General features: G+C 38.4%; 1 protein-coding gene across 1 annotated transcript in view; it reads right to left on the bottom strand.

Moving 5' to 3' along the window:
• Positions 1–25,507, bottom strand: part of top2b (DNA topoisomerase II beta) — a 162,211-nt gene that overhangs the window by 5,763 nt on the left and 130,941 nt on the right. The window contains exons 26-35 of the mRNA XM_048607571.1: positions 25,125–25,280; positions 24,958–25,041; positions 23,738–23,938; positions 21,056–21,194; positions 18,332–18,490; positions 13,711–13,894; positions 9,591–9,679; positions 7,334–7,450; positions 4,655–4,885; positions 4,465–4,556 (exon numbers count right to left, since the gene is read on the bottom strand). Coding sequence (XP_048463528.1) covers positions 4,465–4,556; positions 4,655–4,885; positions 7,334–7,450; positions 9,591–9,679; positions 13,711–13,894; positions 18,332–18,490; positions 21,056–21,194; positions 23,738–23,938; positions 24,958–25,041; positions 25,125–25,280 — 1,452 coding nt within the window. The remainder of the gene's footprint in view (positions 1–4,464; positions 4,557–4,654; positions 4,886–7,333; positions 7,451–9,590; positions 9,680–13,710; positions 13,895–18,331; positions 18,491–21,055; positions 21,195–23,737; positions 23,939–24,957; positions 25,042–25,124; positions 25,281–25,507) is intronic.

Genomic DNA, 25,507 nt, shown 5'->3' on the forward strand with positions numbered 1-25,507 from the left:
CATCAAAAACCAGTGTGAATACATTCACCCTTATGTAGTGAGTTTACCTTAGCCAGTCACTGCAGGAAAGCATCACATGCTCTGAAAATAATGTAATAAGAAATTCTCTCAATTTTAATTTGACGACTGTTGTTACTAATGCCTCAACCATGTTATCAGCATTAATAGAACAAGATTACAGACACTTATTGAAGAGTGTTTCAGGGACTTTGCTAGTGTTCCAGCTGAGTGAGTACTGTTCAGAAGATGTACCTTTTAAACAAAGCATTACAAACAGTTGTTTCACAGTCAACAGTGATAATGTGTTAACATGGTGCTCACTCTATCAGAACCATCTGTGGCTGCACACAATAAAGCAGCTCAGTCACTTCAAATTAAAACGCATATTTTGGTAGCATACCAGCAGTAAGCCAAAGGATGATCAGCAGGCCCTTCCCTGCGTTAATTAGGATTTACTCTGGGATTAAAGTACAGAAGGAGGACATTCAATCCATCATGACTCAACGAGCTCTCTGAGCTAGCTGTCCAACTGGGCACATTTTTGAATATTGGCCTTTGTTCAGGTTTACAATGCAAGTAGACTAAGAGTTAAACCCTTATGATAACAATATCACAGCTATTGTACACAACCAAAAGAAAAGAATAATTAACTTCATTTAATCACTTGGAAAAATATGGACTGATAAATGGCAACCATGCTCATTTGTTAAAAGGAATTGCGTCTGACAAACATTATTGGACTTTTTGAAGTAGTAACTAAGGTTTATACAAACAGTGCTGAGGGCTTTAATAAGGCTTCTGATATGCTGCCACATAATAAACATGATTGTAAAACTGATACCGCAAAACATATCCAGAACTGAGAACAGCAGCAAACACTTTTTCCAAATTTGACGAGCATACATCAGAGATTAATGGTATACTTAATAAAGTTGTTCGAAGTTATGAAGCATTTATTTAGAGCAAAGTAGGAGATACTGTTTTGAATGGCAGGTGTATTGATAGCAAGCGGACAATGACTGAAGGCAGTTGGCTAAAGAACCAAAGAGAAGTTGAAATTTTTAATATATGTTTTATGATGATCTGGAGTGCATGATACAAAAAAATTGGTGGAAGCAGATTCCATAGTAACTTCTACATAAAGTGGATAAATTCCCAAAAAATGATTTGTGAGGCTTTGGGGAAAGAACAGAGATGGTTTCCAATTGTTCCCTCAAGCCACATGCTTGACAGATCAAATGACTCATGATTGCACAAACCGAGGCCCAGTAAAGTTAATCATTTCTTCCAGTGTTAAGCTGATAGTTCATGTGTGCTATTCCTACGAAGGATACAAGAGTAGAAGGGAGAATTTGGAACACAACCAGAAAAAAACTCTTTCACACAGAATACCTAACACAGAACTAGAAAGGAGAAATAAATCCCTGACAGGCTCCCAGGAGCCAGGTGACAAGTTTCCCACCAGGAATTCTATCAATGGATAGACTTAGTTTGATGTGGAACCAGTCACATTTGCTGCCATCACTCCCAATTAAAAAAAACTGTAAAAATGATGCCTGCCACTATAGTAACGACTGTTCTGCTGAAAAAAAAACAAGAATCATAAGGTTTAATAATAGGAGAACAAAGCGATAGAGCAACCAGCTAGATCAGAGGCTGCCATTTACTGGGGCTGCCATTTACTGGTGGGGAATAACAACATCTGGATAATCTTCTTAATACTTCTGCACCTGGTAGGATAATCTAACCAAAGTTCAGGTTTGTCAAAAAGAATAATGAAATGCATTTAAGTCACTAAATAAAACAATTTTTCTTAAACGTTAATAAAGATCAGCTTTCATTAAGAATGAAGCAATGGCTGGAAAAATTATTAGGAAAAATTTGTTACTATCATCCTTTGCAAACTCTAACCAGATCTCAACCATTCAGAGAGGGCCCACAATGAAAAACCAAGTGTTCAAGGATCCATAGATCTGACAACTATCTTTGTGGTGGTATTGTAAGCTGTTATTATGTCCCAATATACATGGCAGATTCAGAGTATCAATATGGAAACATGATATACAAACAAATTGTTTGGGAGCAGTAGGTCACTTGGGTCCTCGAGCTTGCTCCACCATTCATATCATGAAGCAATTGAGCAAAATCTAAGAAGCCTTGCAATTTGCTGAGTCAAATACTCTGGGCTTGTGAACATATGAATTAGGAGCTGCAGTTGGCTCTCAAGTTTGCTGTGCCATTGAAGAAGATATGGCAGATCCAATTAATTGATAAACCTGCCTACCTCTGATAACCTTTCATTCCCTTGCGTTTCAAGGATTGACCTACCCGTGTTGTAAAAAATATTCAAAGACTCTGCTTCCAATATTTTTGAGGAAGTGTTCCAAGGACTGATGACACATGACAAAAAAACTCCTTACTTCTGCGATGATGTCTTATCTTAAGCCCCCTTTTTTTCCCTAAAGGAAGAGTGATCCCTAGTTCTAGATTCTGCTACAAGGAGAAATATCCTTTACACATTAGTTTTACTGTAATTTTGATTTTGGACTGAAATAGGGAGAGGACTGTTTTCAAAACCAAGGACTGTAAAAGGATTGCTGCATTTTTTAAACAAGCAAACTACCTGTAATTATTTACGTAGTTGTCTGTTCAAGCAGCGGGGAAAGCTTACAGCAAATGAGCTGAGTAAGTAAAAAGGAATATGCGGCTCGCAACGAGTAGCTGAGTAGTCTGTGGAGTGATGTGGAGTTGTGGATGACAAAGGCCTTCTGCCTGCCAACAAATGTTTGATGTAGAATGTAGGTTCCTTACTGTCAGAAACAGGGCGAGTTGTAATGGGGAACAAAGATGACAGACCAATTAAATACACGATTTGGTACTGTCTTTACAAAGTAGGGCACAAATAATGTCCCAAAAATATTGGCCAATTCAGGGTTCAGTGAGAGGGAGGAACGGAAGGAAATCTGTATTATTGGGAGACAGCATTGTGGAAACAGATGGGATTAAAGAATAAATCCCTAGGGCCTGATCATTTCCATGCAAGAGTACTTAAGGATCTGATCCCAGAAACAGTGGATGCTTTGGTGGGCATCTTACAAAGATGTACTTACAGTGGTGCTCTTTCATGCACATCTTTAGAATGTTCAAACTGAGAGTTACAGGATGATGATTTAGAAGTGAATGATATTTATGTCAATTAACATTAACAATACATCAGGTTCACCAGATCTTCGAGTTCCTCATAACAGCACAACTTTTGAAAGGAATGGCTTGGTTTTAATAATATCTCATGCAACAATGCCCCAAAATAATCTTGGATTTAAAGAATAGCTAAGGAATAGGTGTTTTACATTCTCTAGACATAATTTAAAGAAGTGCTGCATAGCTTGCAAGATGTACTGCTCTCTACAGAGAAGTTAATTTGCAAAAAAGCAAGTTGAAAGGTATGACCAAAAGCCTGACTGATAAAAATCGCATAAGAGACTGAAAAAACTATAACAATCAAGTGCATTTGCAGCAATTAAAATACAGAGAAGGAAAGGCATCCATATTTATTGTTGTTTATATCATTGGTCAGGACTTGAGCATCAGTGGCAAGGCTACCCATTCTCTAGTTCCCCTTGAGAAAACGAGAAAGGATTTTTGCCACAGGACCCCTTTGAAGTGGGTGAAAGGAATGCTGTTAGGTTGGATGTTGATTTGAAAACAATTAAGGAATGTTGATGTACTCCTACGTCAAGATGGTGTGTGATATAGAGGTGAATTTGCAAGTCACACTGTTCCCATTACCACCTACTCATGTCCTGCTAGGCGGTGGAGGTGGTCACAGCTTTTGTAAATGCCGCCAAAGAAGTTTTTATAATTGGTTGTAGCACATCCTGAAGGATGTGTTCTTTCAGAGTGTGGATATCACAAAAAATTAAAAAGAAATCTGGCTTGTTGATGGCGGAGTGAGAGGATGCTGAAGTTAGTTCATGTGCACTTGATCATGCAGGCTGCTTTTCCAGGGCAGTGTAAAGTATAATTATTGCCAAAATTGAGTATTCTACTTGCTGAGTCATTCACTTCCAAAAATCTTTCTGAAAATCCAGCAACATAATTTGTGACTGGTCTAGTTCAGTTTCTTGTTGACTTCCACAATGTTGGTGGTTGGGTACCTGGCAATGACAAGCCACTGAACATCAAGTGTAGATGGTGATGATCTCTCTTGTAGGGACGTACTTAGTACACAACACTTATAAATTTTATTTCAGCCATTTTCATAACAAATGTACTTTGTTTAGTTAATATTTATACGGATAGGCTTGTTCTGGGTTATTCTGGCTTTGAGGTCCACATCATTGTTTGAAAATTTACTGTTATTTGTTTGTTTGCTTGTAGATTTTTTGGCTGATTTAAGTATCAGTTAACTCTGAAAAGGAGCTAGAGAAACCATTTTTTTGTAATATAGCAAAATATACAAACCTTGCTTGCTGATGATTTATTAGGCTTCTTCACAGGAGAATATTCATCATCTTCAGAGCCAGATTGTTTTCTCTTCTTTCCTCGACTTTTACCTGTTATGCAAGTCCTCAGTATTATTTTCAGAAAAAGAAATTTTAAAGTAAACTGAAAAAATATTGAACTGTTCTATTGATACAAACATCAAACACACCTTTTGGTGGTCCTGATTTCTTTAACATGCCAGAGCCCAAGTCTGATTCTGAATCAGAATCTACAAATTCTGATTTCTTCGGTTTAGCTGCCTGCTTCCGCTTTGCTGGTGCTGCTTTTTTTGTTATTCCGCAACCGAAGTCAGAGTCAGAATCATTATGCTCTGATTTTTTCGGTTTAGGTGGTCGCTTGGGTTTGGATGTGCTATCAGTGGTGGGTGTTTTCTTTGTAGCTAGATATGAAAGAGAAGACTGAATTATAAACATTTATACAAGAAAGCAAAATTAGAACAAGTATTAAGGTGGGACACAGAAGAAACATGATGGCCAATGGAAGAACAGTGTTAATCTAAGACTCAAAAACATAATAAAGATAGTCATTATTCAAACTTTCTGGATACAGCTGAGGAGTAAAACTGGAGCGCTAACTTTGTCGGGAGCCAGATTACTAAATATTCGAAAGCAAATGTTGAGTAAAAGAAATATGAACAAGTTAGAAGAAAAGACACACAGTGGGTCCATAATAATGGGTGATTGTGGTGATCAAAAATAAATAGTATTACTGGCATGTGGCACGGAAAGGGAGGGATTTCTACAATGTGACCAGAAGAGCTTTCTGTATCTTTATATTAGTCCAACAAAGACAAGGCAGTTGTAGTTTGAGTTGCAGAAAATTAAGCACAGCAAACAAAGGAATGGGGTTGAAGCATTCAGGAAGTATCAAGCAGAACATCATCAGGTTTTATTTTAAAGTACGGTGAAAAGAATGGGAATCAAAAAGAGAAAGCACTTCGAAAAATTTTAGGTAGCAAAACAGCTTTCAGGATGAGCTCAGAAATAAAAACACAAATCAAGACTTAAAAGAACACTAGAACTGAATGTAGAAAATAGAAGAAAAGCAAAAAGGAAGCCAAACAAAAGTCATGCAAAAAGGAAATTATAAATGAATTTTGTAAACATACAAGGTAGAAGAATAATTAAAGGGTAGGGCAAATTAGAGCTAAAAAGGAAATCTTCTATCCCTAAAATGTTTTGCTGTGAAACAAGTAATTCCAGCTTCTCTAATGAATCTCTATATAACTGAAGCTAGTCATCCCTGAAATTATTATTCTGGTAAATCCTCTGTGCACCCTTTGCAAGAAACTAACACCCCTTCTCAACTGTGGCTGAACCAGAAATTTATAAAGAGTTAGCACATCTTTTGGCTTTATATTTTAATTTAAAATACAAAATATCGCTTAAACTTTTCAGCAGCCTTATCAACATGTCCTGCACCTTCAAAGGCATCTTGTACATGCAGCTGACGGGGTAGATGGTACACAAACAAAATTGCTGGAAAAGCTCAGCAGGTCTGGCACTATCTGTGAAGGAAAAATCAGAGTTAATGTTTCGGGTCCGGTGACCCTTCCTCAGAGCTCAGGGGTAGATGATAACTCAGTTAAAATTGCAAAATGTTGGCTAATGGTTAATCTTAGAAAAAGTAGCAACCAAGCACTCTGCTTTACTTCTAGAGGGATAGAACTAAAAACGTCATACATATATCAGGCAATGACCATCTCCAACAAGAGAGAATCTAACCATCAACCAACATTCAATAGCATCACCATCATAGAATTCTTCATGATCAACATCCTGGAGGCTACCACAGACCAGAAACTGAACTAGACTAGCCATACAAACACAATGATTACAAGACCAAGTCAGAGGCTAGGAATACTGCAGCAAGTAACTCATCTCCTGACCAAGCCCCAAAGCCTGTCCACCATCTTCAAGGTACAAGTCAGGAAATGTGATGCAATACTTTCTACTTGACTGGATGAGTTCAGCTCCGACAACACTCAAGATACTTGACATCATCCAAAACAGAGTAGCCTGCTTGACGGGCACCAGATCCACACTCTCCATCACTGGCGCTCAGCAGCAGCAGGACGTACCATGTATACAACACACTACACAAATTCACCAAAGATTCTTTCAACGGCACCTTCCAAACTCTCAACCACTACCATCGAGATGGGCAAGTGCAATAAATCCATGGGAACACCACGATGCAAGGTCCTATCAAGCACTCACCACCTTGGCTTGGAAATATACCATTGCTCCTTCAGTGTTGCTAGGTTAAAATCAAGGAATTCCCTCCCTAATGGCATTGAGGATCTACCTACCAAATTTAGACTGCTTAAGTTCAAGAAGGCAGTTCACTACCATCTTCTCAAGGGCAACAAGGGACTGGAAATAGATGTTGGCCCAGTAGCAATGCCCACCTCCCATGAATGCATTAGAAAATGTTAATTCCACATTCTAGGCTCTTCAGGAAGTTGTAACAGCTTTTTAATATGTGACCTGACAAGCAGTCTATAAAGTTTAAGCATTTCAACGAAATCACCTCTCATTTTTCTAGCTTTTAAATTTTGATGGTCAAAATGTTAATCCATCTTTTTAGCTGAGGGACTGTCTATTGCAATATATTACTGCTTTTACTGCAAGCGTTTTGATTTTTATGAGACTAGGTCAGAACTTGTTTTTTAAGGTGACAAAAAGAATGTAGTTCTAGCAATGCTACTGCCATTGTTGGCCCAATCCCCTCACCCTTATTTCTAATTATAGGAGCTTTAGGGCCTATATACTCCAAACCCTAATTTCATAATAAATGAAAGGAATTTAAAAAAAAAACTCTTTACCCTTCTTAGAAGGTGGAAGTGTCTGTAATTTGACAGGAGACTTATGTGAGCTCTTAATACTGCTGAGAGATGAATACATTGGCGATGAATCTTCATCACTGTCTGACTTTAAGAGATCTGAAGAGAAAATAAAACAAAACATTACCTTGAATTAGTAGAAGGTAAAGTTTACATGTTCAATAATGAGAACTTGTCATCAAAAGTTGCTTCTAATGTCGCAATATGACAAGGGGACTTTACAAAGGCAGAGGAAAATGGGCACTGATTCAAAAGCACTTTGTAAAGAGACATTATCCAAACAGATGGAAGTCAAAGGTGGAAATATAAAGTCTCTGAGGAGGGTCATGAAACCTTCTGACTTAAAGATGAACATGCTACCAACTGGGCTACAGCTAAAGTGTGACCAAACATTTGGTTAATGAGTTAGGTTTAATGGGGTGAGAAAGCTATGCTAAATGAGGAATTGAAGGTATAGAAGAGCTGGGAGATGGAATTCCAGAAGCTGAACCATGACAATTTGCAGTATGACCACAGATCGACCAAATGAAAAGGAAGTGCTCAAGAATCCAGCAGGAGAAGAATGAAGAGTTTGAGGTGTGTTGCAAAGCTGGAGGAAACTATAAGAGATAGGCACTAAACTAAAACAAAGAATTACGGATGCTGAAGATCTGAAACAAAACTGAGAATTGCTGCCAAAACACAGTAGGTCTTGCAGTATCTATGGGAAGAAAGCATAGTTAACATTTAGATTCTGGTGACTTTTCTTCAGAGGGATAGAAATAAGCTTCCTACATTCATCTTTTCTGAGCAGTACTTTGAAATCCATCTAGTGGCAGAGGCTGGGCAGTACAAGTAGCAGCTGGACTTTCAGAACTACTAGCATTGTCTCATGTCTGCCACTAGGTGGAACCCAAAACCTTTGCATGTTCAAAAGTGAATCTAGGAGTGGAACCAGTAGCAAAGAGAAGAATAGATCTGGAGCCAAAAGTAAGAACAGAGGCAGGAGGGGAGGCTGGGGTACAGAAATCTGGGAAGGTGATGAGTTCAGGAAGCACAAGTGAGAGACAAAGGCCTCCACATTTTGAGTAGGAGGGGCAAAGAGGGATTGGGGAGAGGGCAGAAGTATATTTGAGTGCTTAAGGAACAGGGAGTCTAGGAAACAATCAAAGAAAAACTGAATGTTTAATAGCTAATAGCAGAAACTGCTGGAGAAATTCAGTAGGTCTGGCAGCATCCACGGAGAAAAAACAGTTAACGTTTGAAGTTCCTGCTTGAAACATTAACTGTTTTCTCTCCACTGATTCTGTCAGATCTGTTGAGTTTTTCCAGCAATTTATTTTTTTTTTGTTTCAGATCTCCAATATCCACAGTTCTTTGGGTTATACTGACACTTAAAAATTAACTTGCTTAATCTTATTTGCATGTTTCAACATTGATTCCTGTGGGAAATCAGACTTCACTTAAAGTCATTTCATTTAAAGTTGTGATTTTCAGGAATGCAACTACAAGTTTAAGTGAAGACTTACTGGTAATCAGCTTGATACAGTTGTGAATTTCAAGTAATGATATGAAAAAGATGTTTTCTGTAGTAGCTTAAAATGAGCATATTATGAAGTAGTAAAGATTGTGGTGACTGAGACACTGGCAAATCATTGCCACCCATTCTATGAACACTCAAAATCAAAACTGATTCTTCTCAGTAGCCTAGGCAAGCTGAGTCCAATTATCATGCTCTAAATTCCATTTAGCTAACATCAACTAATTTCAAGATTAGGGACTGAAATTCATCTGTTATCTATTTGTTGTTTAATATCAAATTAGGTTACCCACTTATTCAAATAATTGCTGAAAACATTGCAATTTCTTAATTATTTTAAGCCTATGAAAACCAAAACACAAGTAAAATAAAATGGCCATAATATTGGATTCCTCAAAAAGTCTACTCAATGATCAGTTTGCCAGGCTGGTCCAATGTTTCTTGACATCTGTGCTCCTTCTACCGAATGTTTAGCAAACTAAAATATTAGTGTATGAATTAAATATGTTTAACTAACAATGTTGAGACATGACCAGATATTAAAGCAGCCCAAAAATTGCACTACTCCAAAAAGGCAGTATATAAATGCTAATCATACGTCGGACTAGAAGGTGAATTAGCTTTATTCAACATAATGCATCTACGCTAATTGCCTGAACCCCCAGCAAAAACAAAAAAAAAACTTTCACAGATTTTACCACTGACAATCATTTGACCTACCTGCTTCTTCTATTCTGTCATGATATGATGGTGAAAATAAGCTTTCTTCCTCGTGATTTTTTGTAGGCTGTGGACTACTCTTCCCGGCACTAGATAGTGAAAATAAAATCCAGATTTGTAGGAAACTGAAATGTTTTGAACTATCAAAATTCAAAAACTCAAGACAATTAACAAGTTTTAAAGTGTAATATATTTAATACAAATCTAGTAGCAAATATGGAATCAATTCCTAGGATGAGATAAGGATATTGTATCATGGAAATAAAATGCTCAGCTCAAAAAGAAGCAAAGACAAAATAAGAAATTATTTTGGCTTTTTTGCAGAAATCGTAGATGACATGATGATTAAATATTAATTTTATCACAAATGATGTTAGTTAAATGTTCTTTAGAAACCATCAAATCAGCAGTGAACAAATACTTCCTTTTCAATGACAGAAGATGTAGCAAGGATGTATACCATCATACAGACAAGTAGAAAATACTCGAAGTAAAAATGAATGTATCACTGTACTTCGTAAGGAGTAACGGTTTGCACCTTAAAGTCTGGTATTTACATGGTTATAGGCTTTGCTATGCAAGAAATGGAAGCACACCCAGATATACTGGCAAGCAGTGTCTGTATTGCAGGGAGGTATGCAAGGGACTCAAACCATGGAAGCTGCAAATACCAGAGTATATATGCATTATGATCACTCCCTGATGTGCTTCCAGCAGTCATGTAGCAGCTGGACAAGTATAGTATTGTTCACAAAGCTTCACGTGCACACAGTCGGCAAGTTTATTCCAGACTGTTTTAAACTTAATCTTACCCTTCCGAACTTCCTAAAAGAATATATCAAAAAAAAGGACTCTCAATCTTCATTGCACACGTTTTCAATTTCTACTACAGTCCCTGTACCTATGCTCTTATCTATTCTGTTAAACTGTCCATCAGTCACATTTAGAATATTCCAGTGCCATTACAATTTCTGGTTTCACTCAAAGACCACAGTCCTACCTGTTTAACTTTGATCTAGATGGCTGCCTCTCAAATTTAAAACCAATTAAACATTCACTTCTGTGATTCCACTCCTGATAGATTTTGGGGCTTTAGGACCACAGTTACTTAACATAGGCAAACATTCATAAGGAATTTTCAAATAATTGATGAATTTTTAAATTAAACTGATCTGTAAAAAGGCAGGGCAAAACATTCACCAAGTCATTAGGTCGTAATTCAATGTACTTTGTTTTAAGAAACAGTATGATTAGACAGACTAAACAGTCTTCTTTCTGAAAGGAAATCAAGGAATTATGCTCATCAAACAGTATTTTTGGAGGGTGCAACTAGTCAGGTAGGAAAGGTGCCAAAGGATGTAGTGGACTTGGGTTTTGATAAGTCTTCACATAAAACAGCCTGTCCTAGGGAGGCCGAGACTTTTGCTACTGGACTGCATTTTTACCACGTTTTGCTTTTTTTTAAAAAAAAATAGCAGTAAGAATTTCCTCTCCTGATGGAAGAATAGATCAACGAAGAGAAATGAAAAATTTATGCAAGGTGCAGTCGAACAAAAATGTCATCTCATTTCTAGTTAACAGAAGGCAAGTCCCTTGAGGACTGTCTTCCAATCATTGTTTCCAAGAGTTTTGAAGGCAAATTTTAATTATTTCTTCCCTCTAACTCCAATCACCCCCAACAATGCAATGCTATCTCCTCACCACCTCCACCATGATTGACATCAATACAACTAAGGAATCAGGGAGTTAGGGAGTGAATGATGAGCTAGGTAGCGTGTAGATGCTTCCTCTAATTTAAAGGACTGCTCTTGGCAGCTCTTTGGCTGCTCTAAAGAGTATTTTTTTAAAAAATTAAAAGTAAAGTAAGTAGATCAGCCCCAGGTAAAACAGTTCAAGTTTGTGAACAAAAACAGAAGTTGCTGGAAGCTTAGCAGGTCTGGCAGCATCTGAGAAGAAAAAAATCAGAGTTAACGTTTCAGGTCTGGTGACCCTTCCTCAGAACAAAACTGATTTTTTTTCTTCACAGCTGCTGCCAGACCTGCTGAGCTCCCAACAACTTCTGCTTTTGTTCCTTATTTACAGCATCTGCAGTTCTTTCATTTTTTATTTAGTTCAAGTTTGTGCACTGTCAGATCCCAGAGTGATCATCAGTGGAGGCTGCGACAGGCCATTTCTGGCCAATCGGAAATTTGGGGTTCCAGCGTAGGTCAACTGTCTGGAATTATCAAGTTTGTTGCAGCATCAATAATAGTGAACATTTCACATCTGCAAGTATTTGGTCAAGATGATCTGGGTCATTGCTCACCAATTGTCAATTCTTGCCAAATGTGTGTCAAATTCTATGAACAGGAATCTTGTAAAGGGCAGAGAAAAAGTGGTCAGGTCATTTTCAGGATAACACAGTATAATAGTGGAGAGTCCCAAGGAACAGCGTTGGGACCTCAGCAACTTACGATCTATACAGGTTAGCTGGTTGACAATACAAGGCTAGGAAGGAAAATAAGCTGTGAGGAGGACACAAAGACAAATACTAAAGACCAAGCACAAGTGAGGAATGTAATGGAATACTTGCCATGTGCGTGAATGTTGGAGTACAGCTCCAACAACATTCAAGAAGCTTGGCACCATCCCAAACAAAGCAGCCTGTTTGACTGGTGTCACATCCAGAAACATCCACTCCATCCATCAACCTGCTGTACACACTGCTGCTACTATCGACAAGATGCATTGCAGACATTCACTAAGGTTCCTGAGACAGCAACTTCCAAACCCACAACCAATTCTATCTAGAAGGACAAAAGTAGCAGATGCACGGGAACACTACCACCTCTAGTTCCCTTCCAGCCTCTCACCATCCGGACTTGGAAATATATCACTGTTCCTTCACTATCATCAGGTCAAAATCCTGGAATTCCCTCTCTAGCAATATTATTGCAGTGGTTCAAGAAGGCAGCTAACTACCACCTTCTAAAGGGTAATTAGAGATGGGCAATAAATGCTAGCCCAACCAGCAACACTCACATCCAGTGAGTAAATAAGAAAAAGTATTTGGGTAAAAAAGGAAACAATACTGTGGGAAACTATGGAATTATCCACTCGAATGGAAAAGAAGATTTTTTTTTAAACAGCTAAGAGATTAGTAACGTTGAGGGGGGGCTTTGGGAGTCATGTTCCACTGAGGAGCATTAAAAATAAACCTAAGCACCATCAAATATATCCAACTGTCACAGCTACATGATGAGCAAAACAATAGGACACTGAAAATTTGGAACGAGTACCTTCTGAATCATTCTTGGTATAAAATTGTCTCGATCACAGTATGACCCATTGAGCTGAATGTTTGGAATTACTATTAATTTACTGGCACATTACTTGCTCTGGAACGATGTTTTCAATAGTTCCCCAAATGAAAATGCAGAAGCTTCTCATGAATAACTAAATATTTATTCTACACCAATATTAGCTCTAATTAATATCTGTAATAAGCCAGAAGGTTGAGATTCAGGCCATGGTAGGTCAGCAAAAGTATATTAGAACTCCTCCTCCAACATACGAAATAATGTTAAAATCTATTCTCTCGAGTTTAGATTGTGGGGCTGCAGCGCTATGATGAAAGGCAATGGATGCACATGTTGTAGTTTCAGGTGGGAAGGACTCCAAGATCTTTCAAGTTTGGGGTTAGATTGACCAACAGACTGTCCAAATGGCACATGGAAATGCCAAAGAACTTACGGACTAACAACTGGCAAAAATAAATAAACAAGCAAGCAATTAACCTGGTAAAAACGTTCACTGGTGTGGGAACTTGAACGAGTTTGCAACCTGTGACAGAAGTTAGAAAGGCTTAACCATTCAGAGCAAATTTTCTTCAAAAGAATGTTAGAAAACAATTCCATATACTAAATAATGCACTTGTATTCTGACAGAATTAAACATCATTAGTATCTTCTAGTTTGAAATCTGCCTGCCTGAAACAAAGGATCAGAAGCAATATTTCATGACAATTGTGAAGAATTCTGCCCAACCTTGTTCCTTCTCCCTGCAGTGCAATTGCCTGAACATCAGTGGTGGTTGTGTAGTGAAACTGAAATCTTAAAAAAAATAATGCTTGTATACTGACTGCAATGATGGCTTGGATTTGATGGAGAAGAAATCATCATCTTCATCCTTCCCCCCACTGTCTGAAGGAACAAATTCAGCATCCCTTTCTTCCACACTTGGAGATTCAGATTTCATTTTCAAATCATCATCATCATCATCTGCTTCTTCTTCAGAGAAATCAAACGTATATTTTGGCTTTTCAGCTAGGGAAACAAAGTTATACTTATGTTACATTCATAATTTACATTCGTTGTGGACTAGAAATTAGCCATTTTATGGACTGCCACTAGATTAAGAACAGAAATAAAGCCTTTGCTAGTAATTTCAATACCAAACATCTTTCCAAAAGACCAACTTGGAAAACGAGTAGTATCATAGCATTTGTATTTTAGTAGTCTTCTTATGGAATTCCGTTACTTAAGTCCTCAATAACATAGAAGCTACTCAAACAATATAGTAGCAAAATACAGCATATGCTAGAAATCTAAAATATACATTGGTAATACTGAAATATGAAAATACTGATGACAAGATTTAGGAAAGAAAAAGACTATTTTAGGTTGTTGACCTTCAGTTTAAAATAGCAAAAGATAGAGATGAAAAAAATGCATGCAGAAGGGGGAAAGGGGAGGGGGAAGGAAAGGAAAGAAAATAACTGTAGATCTGCAATTGTCTGGAAACATGATAAAAGTATAAACTGAATTATGGATGTGTCAGTGCTACATCTCCAGTCATTACTGATCTTCCTGATTCAGGTATGTTTGGATTCACCTCAAAGCCAGTTTCCACTGTACTGAAAGACACTATTGCAGGATAGTGCATATCAAAATCAAACTGGATTGAAGTGCAAAGGGAAACACAATATCAGCTATTCGTGTCAATAATAAAGAGTATGAGATCCTTTGGCATAAACTGGAGCTAATCTATCACGGAGGTGAAATACACAGTATACAAAATATAAAGTTAGCAACAGTAGTGGTCTTCACCAGACTGCTGCACTGTCATAAATATCCGTCTGGTTAACTAATTTTAAGTAAGGAAATCTGTCATTTCTACGAAGTAGAATCTAGATGTGATTCCACACCCACAGCAATGTAATAACTCTTAACTGCCCGCTAAAATGACCTAGCAAGACAATCAATTTTGCTGAATCATTGTGAAACTACCCAACAGAAATCAAAACAGAGAGCACCCAGATTGACTGAGGCACCAGAGATGACAAGTAGGGTCTTGGAGGTTCTCAATATTGACTCCATTAAATGTCATTGCCTGTAGTAAACAGTGGCAAGGAAAGCAATTACAAGCTTCTGCCATTACTCCTTGAGCGAATCAGTACCTACCATATTGAACACCGCTTGAAAGAAGCGTGGAGGGTAGGAATGGCTCAGGATGTAATAAGGGAAGGGGACTTCAAAAGGCATAACTAAGAGTATCTTGATAGGACTACTACTGACTAAGCTGGCTGAATCCAGAAAGATACAGATAACAAACTGGGCTTCCAGAAGATGTAAGACAACAGTAGGTTTGCAGCTTGAATATTTAGGAGCAAGCAGATCCTGATCGAGACACAGCCAGAGTGACCGTGTGTATCTGGGAATTTAGAGCATGGTGGGAATTCAGTATAAGGGGTAAGAGGTACATTTTGCTTTTACTTTTGGTTTATAATTTGAAGACTATTCCAAGGTAAGAAGAACCAGGGAATAGGGATGTTAGAGTAACTGATATTTCCAAAAGGTTTAATTAAAAAGGGGAAGCAATGGCAGGAGAATGCAAAGCTGTACAGCACTCTTCTTGGTCTATGTGGTAGGCCGAGGCCTGCATGTGTGCAGGGACTGTCTACAGCTACAGCACCTGGAAGTCTGCGTTCTGGAGCTGGAGCATTGGCTGTGAGCATCTGCAAGGTAGAATATCATGCATAACATGGATATATGGATAGAGAGGTGGTCACACTGCAGGCTAAGACTCCACAGGCAGGAAGGGAATAGGTGACCACCAGGCAGAGAAAGAAGACAAGTAGGCAATGCAGGACTCTCCTGTGGCTATACTCCGGAGAATATAGCCAGTAATAGCTCGCTGGGATGGGGGATGGAGGGGTGGATGCAATAGTTATAGGAGATTCAATTCTAAAGAGGAATAAATAGGCATTTCTGTCGTTGTAAACATGACTCCAGGGTGATATGTTGCCTCCCTGGAGCTAGGCTCTAGGATGTTTCGAATGGCTATGGGACATTCTGGAAGGGGAGGGCAAACAGTCAGTGGTTGTGGTACACACTGACACAAACAAAACAGATCAAAAGTCCCAGACGTCCTAGAAGGGAGTTAGGAAGTAAATTGAAAAGTAGATCTTCAAAACTGTACTGATCTCAAAATTACCATCAGTGCCACACGCTAGTCAGAGTAGACAAGTAGGATATATCAGATGAATATGTGGCTGATGAGATGCAACAGGGAAGACTTCAAACTCTTGGGGAATTGCAATCGGTGCTGAAGAGGTGGGACCAGTACAAACTGGAGGGATTACACCTTGGCAGGATTGGGACTGATGTTCTCGATGGAAAATCTGCTAGTTGGGAGACTTTAAAATGGCAGGGGCATAGGAACCAATGCAAAGCACAAGAGGAAGGGGAATGAACAACAAAATACATGAAGGGGAATTTAAAAAGTAACAGGCAGAGAAATCAATGGCCAGGATCAAACAGGGCCACAGTGAACAATAATGGTAATGGAACAAGTAACATTAAAAAGACAAGCCTTAAGGCTTTGTATCTTAATGCACAGAGCATTCACAGAGTGGATGAATTAAATGTGTAAATAGATAGGATTATAGTCGGGATTATGGAGATATGGTGGCAAGGACACCAAAGGTGGGAACTGAATGTAAAGGGTTATTCAGTATTTGGGCAGGTCAAACAAAAAGGAAAAGGCAGTGTAGTTGCATTACTGGTTAAAGTGGAAACTAATACAATAGTGAATTAATGAATAGTGATATTAGCTCTGTCAATGTGAAATCTGTGTGGGTAGAGCTGAGAAACACCAAGGAGCAAAAAAGATTAGTGAGGTTTGTATATGAACCCCCAATCTGCAGGGGACATGTTGGGAATGGCATTAAACTGGAAACTAGAGACGCATGTAATGGACGAACATCTGCAATTATGGGTGACTTTAATCTTCATACAGATTGGGCAAATTAAGTAAGTAACAATACGTACAGAAGGAATTCCTGGAGTGTTTAAGGAATGGTTTTCTGGACTAACACTTTGAGAAGCTAACTAGAGAACAGGTCCTAGACTGGGCACTGTGCAATGAGAAAGGAATTATTGGCCATCTGGTTGGGTAAGCCTCTTGGGAACAAGTGACCATAATAAGGCGAAATTCTTCATCAAGATGGAGAACGATGTAGCTCATTCTCAAACTATGTTCCTGAATCTAAAAAGACCAAACTATAATGATAAGGGACTTGAGTTGGCTATTGAGGAACATTACCTAAAAAGGAATGATAGCGAAAAGACAATGGTAAACATTCAAAGAACCCATGGGTAAACTGCAATAATTGTTCATTCCCGGTTGGTGCAAAATTAAAACTGGAAAGGTTGAGTTCCTATTGCAGAAAGTTGTTGTGGACACCATGGCACAATGTCCTTCTCCTCCTTCATACGAATTTCACGATTCTATTATATTCCAACACACCCCTGGCTGGTTTTCAACATTATCCTCTCTGCAAACGTGAGGCCACCTAAAACTTTACAGCCTATACCCTAACCTGTACCAAGTTCCATTCATCTTCACCCATGTGGTTGCTAATCTATATTGGTTCCTATACAAGGAATGCATAATTTTAAAATTCTAGCCCTTGGTTTCAGTTCCTCCATGACTTCACACCATCTCAACATTGGAAAAAGACAAAAATGTGCATTAATGTTTCATAGAATCCCTACAGTATGAAAGCAGGTCATTCGACTCACCGAGTCAACACCAACCATCCAAAGAATGTGCCATCCAGACCCACCCTCTACCCCGTCCCTGTAACCCTGCATTTCCCACAGCTAACCCACTAGCCTGCATATCCCTGGATACTATGGGCAATTTAGCATGGCCAATCCACCTTACCTGCACATCTTTGGACTACGGGAGGAAACCGGAGCACCCGAAGGAAACCCACACAGACACGGGGAGAATATGCAAACAGAGAAAGTCACCAGAGGGTGGAATTGGAACAGATCCCTGGCACCATGAGGCAGCATTGCGCCACCATTTTGCCCGCACGTTTCATGTAACAGTTCGGCATTTTGGTTCCTATTCAAGAAACTAGCATGTTTTCACTTATTGAAGAGATACTATCCGTGTTTTGCAATTCTGTTTCTTTTTATTTTCAAGGCAAGTCTACATACGGGTTGGGAATGCATTTTACACCCATCATCAAACCTGCCACCCACTGCTAGAGTCCTGAACATTATATGTAAACTTCTGCTCCTGAAGAGCATCACTATCTCTCAAAGATCCTTAAAATTAACATTTTGGTCTGTACGCTTTTTCTGATTAGGATCCATGTTCAGCCTGCCATGGTTAATTTTATATACATATCTTTACATCCAGCAGACTGATTAAATCGTATACATTAGGTAATTAATGTTATTAACAACCTGCAGCTCTTCGAGGTGTGATTTCTCTTGGAATGAAAGTTAAGTCAGGTTCTTCTAGGTCATCATCTGATTTGGATTCTGAATCAGACCAGGGATTTTTCTTCTTTCCTTTCTTGACATTGGATTTGGAACTCTGTGGCGTTTTCCTTGCTCTGACACCTGTGAATTAATCAAATGTATGCCATAAGGAAATGTACTTTATAATCACAACAAAATGATCTAAATACTATAATTTTTGACATTTTGCAAGCCAGGTTTCTACAGTAACATAAAACAAAGATATCTGGCACAAATTTTTCAGATGCCCTGTGCACGCACAAAGTATCAGTACAAGCTGTAACTGCAATCAGTTTATATTTTAAATCACCAACTAAACTAAATATTTTCAGTTACAAACACCCTCTAAAATTTATTTTTTTACTCTCGGGATATGGAAGTCGCCGGCTGGGCCAGCATTTATTGTCTGTCCCCTTGAGAAGTTGGTGGTTATGAGCTGCCTTTTTGAACTTCTTCAGCCCAGGTGATGTAGGTAGAACCACAATTAGGTGAGAGAATTCCAGAATTTTGATCCAGCGACAGTGAAGGAATGGCAACATTTCCAAGTCAGGATGCTGAGTGGCTTGCAAGTGGTGGTATTCCCATGCACCTGATGCCCTTGTCCTTCTAGATGGAATTGGCTGCAGGTTTAGAAAGTACTGGCTAAGGATCTTTGGCAAATTTCTGCAGTGCATCTTGTGATTGCCACAACTGAAGTGGAGGAACTGAATGTTCGTGGATGTAGTGCCAATCAAGTAGGTTGCTTTGCCCTGGATAATATTAAGCTTCTTGAATGTTGTTGGAGCTGCACTTATCAGATAAGCAGGGAGTATTCCATGACACTCTTGACTTGTGGTTTGTCCACAGTGGAAAGGCTTTGGAGAATTAGGTAGTGAGTTACTGACTGCAGTATTCCTAGCCTTTGATCTGCTCTTGTAGCCACTATCTTTATATAGTAAGTCCAGGTCAATTTCTGGTCCATGGTGACCTTCAGGATGTTGATAGAGAGAAAATTCAATGATGGTAGCGCCAGTGAATGTCAAAAGGCAGTTGTTAGATTGTCCCTTATTGGTGACGGTCAATGACTAGCAATTACATGGCATAAATGTTACTTGCCATCTTTCAGCCCAAGCCTGGATATAGTCCAGTCACGCATTTGAACATGGACTGCTTGAGTATCTGTGGAGTTAGGACAGAGGTGTCTTGGAGCTGAGATGATGGACCTTCAACAACTACAACCATCTTTCTACATGCCAGGTATGACTCCAACCATCGGAGAGTTTCTCCCCAATTCCCATTGACTCCAGTTATACTTGTTTTCACACTGTAGGTTTTTGTGTGTAGTCATAATTTACTTTCAAATCCTTGTCCAAATATAAATCAGGCCTTACCTTTCGAACTGAATTGCTTAAGATCACAATATGTTACTTAGACACACGAAAGAGATGACCATGAAACCCAAGCTAAATCTGACAACTGTATAGGATGACAACTTGAAGTGCAACATTTTTATTAACAATAGAGCAGAAGACATGGGTAGGAAGAGACTGGTCAGGTGACTTTTCACCCTACTAAGGATTTGCTTCCACCATGGTTGGCAGGATCCTCAATCATGTCCATCCAATGCCCTACACTTCTCTTCTAACCACTTCTCACAGAATGTTAACAGAGTTTTCCTCTCCCTCATCTTAGCCCCACTGAACACTGGACATTGATCATTTTCTGCCACTTCTGTTACCGTCAGCATACTGCTACCACCGAACCAAGCCCTTTTCCCTCCTCTTTGAAAGTTCTGAAGGGATGTTTCCTAAACGATAACCTGGTCCACTCTTGAATCATGTCCTATACCCTCTCTATTACCGATGACATTACCCATACAAATGCATTAGTAGTAAAAGCCTTTCCTTTTACATCCTTCTTTCCACTGCCCTGGATCTCCAAGCACTTCTTTTAGTTAAAACAGTGGTTTACTTTGCATTTTTTTAAATCAACGTACTCATTGCTCCCAATATGGTTCTCCTCTACATTGGGGAGATATGTAGATTGGGTGACTGATTTGCAGGACACTGCCATTCAATCTACTAGCTTGATTTGGATCTCCTGGTTCCTTATTCTTATAATTTGTTGCCCCATGCTTTTATTTTTAGAAACAGCCTCCTACAATGTTCCAGTGAACTCGAGAAACAGCATCCTGTAGATCATTTCTCAAATGGGCAATTTTCCATAACTCCAGCCTCAACACTAATGACAGCTGATGTTTGAGCGCATTTTCTCCCCCAAGCATCAGCTATTGATAAGGATTGTTATTCCCATTTACACATTCTCTACACATCTTTTGTTTCTCCACTTGCACCAGATAAGCATGCAACATCAGCCCTTTTGCCAGTTGTCATTTTTCTCTTCCATAGGCCATCTCTTCTGTTCCATCTCCCCTTCCCTGTTTTGTGCTTCTGCACTTGCATAGAATCTGTTGCAGATTTAACTTTTGGCAGTTCTATTGAATGGCTATCATTTGAAATGTTAACTTTCTCTCTCCACAGATGCACACCTGCTAAGTAATTCAGATTTCCAGCATTTGCACTATTTTGTTTTTGCTGGATTTTTTGAATTAATTATTATAGACTCTGGTTAATAAAGTTTTAAGCAAACAAGATAAAGTGGTGAATATTCTAATTAGTGTTTACACACCAGGTTCCTTCTTTTCTTTCTTCAGTCGTGGAGCTTTGATTTTGGGTTCACTTGCATTCAATATTTCTCCTCCATTTCCTTCACCAATGCCTGCCCCAACTTCTTCATCAAATTCCAGTTTTATTGCATCTGCATCACACTGAAAATAATAATTAATGATTACTAAGAATCAGCAATGTCACAGCCCACTAATGCTACAAAGATTTTCTTTTAATGAAATACACTCTATAACAATGCCATTAGAGGAACCGAAAATTTATTTTCTTCAATGACATGACAATGAAGTACTGCCACATACGGTGTTTAAGGCAGATTGTACATGACAAATTTGATAGAAATTATGAAAATGATTCATTCTATAAATTTGGAAAACGCTGTAGGTGTCTTATATATGGGTTTCCAGAAAAGATTTGAATAGATGTTTTAAAACTTCAGGCAAATGAAAGGAATTGCAGCAGTAGACTTTTTTGACATTAATTGATAGCAACAAAGAATGGATATTGCTCAGACTGGAAAAGAATTGGAAAGTGAGCCAAAGACACAAACTGAATCCACTCTTGTTCTCATTCACACATACATACAAATGACTAGGAATCAAAAATAGACAATAAGTTTAAATTTGCTTTTGACACCAGAAGAGGTTTCGAAACAGCAAGGGTGGCATCAAACATAACCACTTTATTTTATATGGTACCTTTAGCATAGTGAAATGTCTCAACACATTTCACAGGAACAAAATAAAACCGAGCCACAGGAGATTAGAGGACAGTTGATCAAGGAGAACTTCAGAGAAGCAAAGAGGCAGAAGCAGAAAAATGAATTTCAAAGGTAGTACACGGGCAACTGAAGATGAATGTGCAGTGACTAAAATTGGAGATTTTAGCAAGACCACAACGACTGATGGGAGCACATACATTTGAGGGGATGTTGGACTGGAAAACGCCACAGGAACGGGGAGACAAGACGGGGAGCGATTTGAAATCAAGCATGCAAATTTTAAGAAAATCAAGGAGCTGCTTGACTAAGAGCAAATGTAACTCAGGAAGCAGATGGGTGATAAGGGAGTGGGGAGAGTTAGGACATGGGTGACAGAGCTTTGGTTGACCTCATGTTTATGGAGGGTAGAATATGGGAGGCCAGTCAAGAGTGCATTGGAACAATCAGGTTTAACAGTAATTAAGGCACAATGAAGGTTTCAGCAACTGATGGGATAGACTAAGCAGCCAGGGAACAGAGCTTTTGGTAGGGATCAAAGAAAATGGTTTCCCCTTTTCTAATATTTAGTTGAGAGAAAAATTCTCCTCATCCAACATAGGACATCAGACAAGCAGTCTAACAATTCAGAAACAATGGAAGAATTAAGTCAGGTGGTGCTGAGGTACAGTTGGATCTCAACATACACTTGGAATCTGATGCTGCAGTTTCGGATGATATTGCTGAGGATAGCATGCAGGCAAGAAATAGAAAGAGTCCAAGAATACAGCCTTGGCAACACAAGAGGGAACAGAGCAGAAGATGAAATGAAAACCACTGCAAACTTAACTGAACAAACACGAGAGCCACAACAAAGGGTAAGGTTATCTCATATATCGCCGAGCTGGTTTGTTGCTCCAACCAACCTCAACACCGACAACCCGAGCTACAAATCTACTCCAAAACCTATATATATGGTAAGGGAGTGTAATGGAATTAATGGGAACTATGGCATGGTTGAGCAGGTCAGTAGCTGTGGAAGTGTCATGAGTGCAGGGTTAAAGACAGTTGGAATTTAAAAGTGCACCTGAGAAAATATTGGAAAAAGGGAACAAAACAAAAATGATTCCATGTTAAGTAAGAGCTGCACTGCACTACAATGAGCTCCGTGGGGCAAATAATAGAACAGTAGTCATGCAGGGAGATTTAATTTAGACTGAGGGTGGAATATAGCCTGGCATTGGAACTAAGATTTAAAAAATCCTAAAATTCAAATCAAAGAAAGAAATAATTAAAATCAGCCTGTCATATAGGAAATCCTGCAGAGTCCCAATGGCATTAATTCTTATATCGTAATAGCTGGTGTCTCGTGTCCTTCTTCAGGTGTGGGAATCTCAGGGTCAAGCCATAATTAACACCCAATCATAGAAAATCCATTATGTGTATAGCAAAGATATTTGGTATTTCCACTGAAGCAGAAAGGTTGCCCAGACTTCATTAGAATTTTTAAAAATATAAAAATAAGTAGAGTTTAAAAAATTAGAAGTAGGGATGGGTGTGGCCATGAAACTTTTTTTGCTTGAGGATTGTTCAAGAATGAAATTCTTTAGCTGGACCATTGCATATTTTAAGTGGGGATTTGATAAATATTTGGAGTGGAGAAAAATTAAGACTATCTGATAAAGCAGGCAGCAGAACTAGTTTTGAATAATCCAGTTAAACATGGGGTAAAAAGTCTTCTTTCATATTGCTATGTACAAAGTATTTATTCATGGGAAGTACATTTAAGCAAAAGGATGGCTGAATCATCCAACTCATGTTGCTTTTATTTCATTAAACTCAAACACAATGCAATTTTATATCTATATTGTAACCACATCTTTTTAATAATTCAAAAGACTTACCCAAATGCAGAAATAAATCAAGAACAAAAATGCCCAACATTCTCCAAATAAAACAAAATATATTCCGCCCTGTACTTCAACTTGCCTTTCCTTTTTTCTTGATCATCTTTTTTGTGGCATCTGCCTTCATTGCAAGGCTGATGATTGGTTCAATTCTTCTTCCATGGACTGAGGGTAGAGTTTCTTCAAGTTGTAGCTTTTTAATTTTTGGTTTACCAACCTTGCCCTTAATGGTCTTACCAAACGATCCCGCCAGAATATCCTCTCTCTCTTGGGCTTCAACACGCTGCATTAACATTGAGAAACAGATCATATTAATTGAAACTACTTTACATTTGAAGTTAAAATTCCATTCAGAAATCAGCTGATTTTAACTGCAAATTAACAATATTCCAATCTCATTAGATTTTAATTCATGTGTTACACTGTTCTTTCCCTCTGGTCTGAGCTCAAGCTTCATTAGAGTGTCTCTATAGGTATATAGCTTTGGTTACAGACTAATTCTTATTCAAAGCAAAATCCACAACATTATTTATTTCAGTAAAAATTTGCTTCTTTATTTTCTGTGCAGAGGTTTCTTTATGCAATGAAAGAAAATGACATTTACTTTCCACGAACCATCTTTGGGCAGATCTTTGATAAATTTCTTTTACTGAAGTTATGCACTTTTCTCTAATATCCATATTCATGGAAAACTTTCCTGCACTCCTTACAAGCGCATGATATTACATGGAATTGGAAGCAAAGTCATGAAAAATGTATGTATTTCACAAACTCCTAAATTAGTTGAAATATTTCAATTATGATTAGTTTTACAATTTGACTTCAAGAGTTTGCAGCTCATACTTAGCAAACATTTGATGCATTGCCATTATAGGATTATAGACGTTGAAAATTCACAACAATTATCAATTCCAGATTTCTGCTTCAAGATTGGCCACGCCTCTTTTCCATTGAAACACTCTTTTACCGGAGTTAAGAACATAGAACAGTACAGCATAGGACAGGCCCTTTGGCCCACGATGTTCTTCAGTGGAGTCTATCATTTTGAATGTGAGGGAATGGCAAGGCAATACATTAAATGTCACGAATGTCTAAATAGTGCCATTAGGCATTTCTGGTGGTTTTACCACATTTTAAATTGTTACAGTTGGATCTTTAAAATACTCACCCCCTTGTTTAATCTTTTAATCACAAATAATTGGAAGAAGTTGGAAGAAGTTTTTTGTAAGATGAATAAATCTTGGTTTAAGCTTTTTTGAAATAAGGAATGCATATTAGTAGGCTTGATTTTGTTATACTTACATCAAGTTCTTCGATAAATGCAGCAAGATCATCTTTCCAAAGATCATGAGCACTTTTTCTCTTCAGATCATCAAGCTCCTTTCCCTATAACACACAAAAGATTGTTTGGCACAGTATTCCAAGACACAGGCCTGCAAGTATAAAGATAAGAGGAGTCAGTACATTACTTTTCCATCCCTCTGTTTTAGTAGTTCTTCTACTTTCTCCTTTGTAAGTGCCCAAAGAGGCATGTTCAAGAGGTAGTTGAAGTCTGGTCCAGATCCAGCACCTGAAACACTTGAAGTGCCATCATCTACTTCCAGCAAATCCTCTTCTGCAGCTGTCTGCAAAGAAAAAAATCAGACGTAAAGACGAGTGCTCAAATTTATTTTCAAGTAGAATTCAGTCCAAGATCATGGAACCAAACACTAATTAGGCTAGGATCACAAAATTCCTCCACCTTTACACACTGTTTTCAATGCAACACTATATGAAGCCAGAAAATCGAGCCAAAAACAAAAAAAATCAGTTCAAATCTTTATAATGATCACATGCTGAACTCCTAAGTCAG

This window comes from Rhincodon typus, chromosome 2, assembly GCF_021869965.1.
Source record: "Rhincodon typus isolate 14 chromosome 2, sRhiTyp1.1, whole genome shotgun sequence".
NCBI lineage: Eukaryota > Metazoa > Chordata > Chondrichthyes > Orectolobiformes > Rhincodontidae > Rhincodon > Rhincodon typus.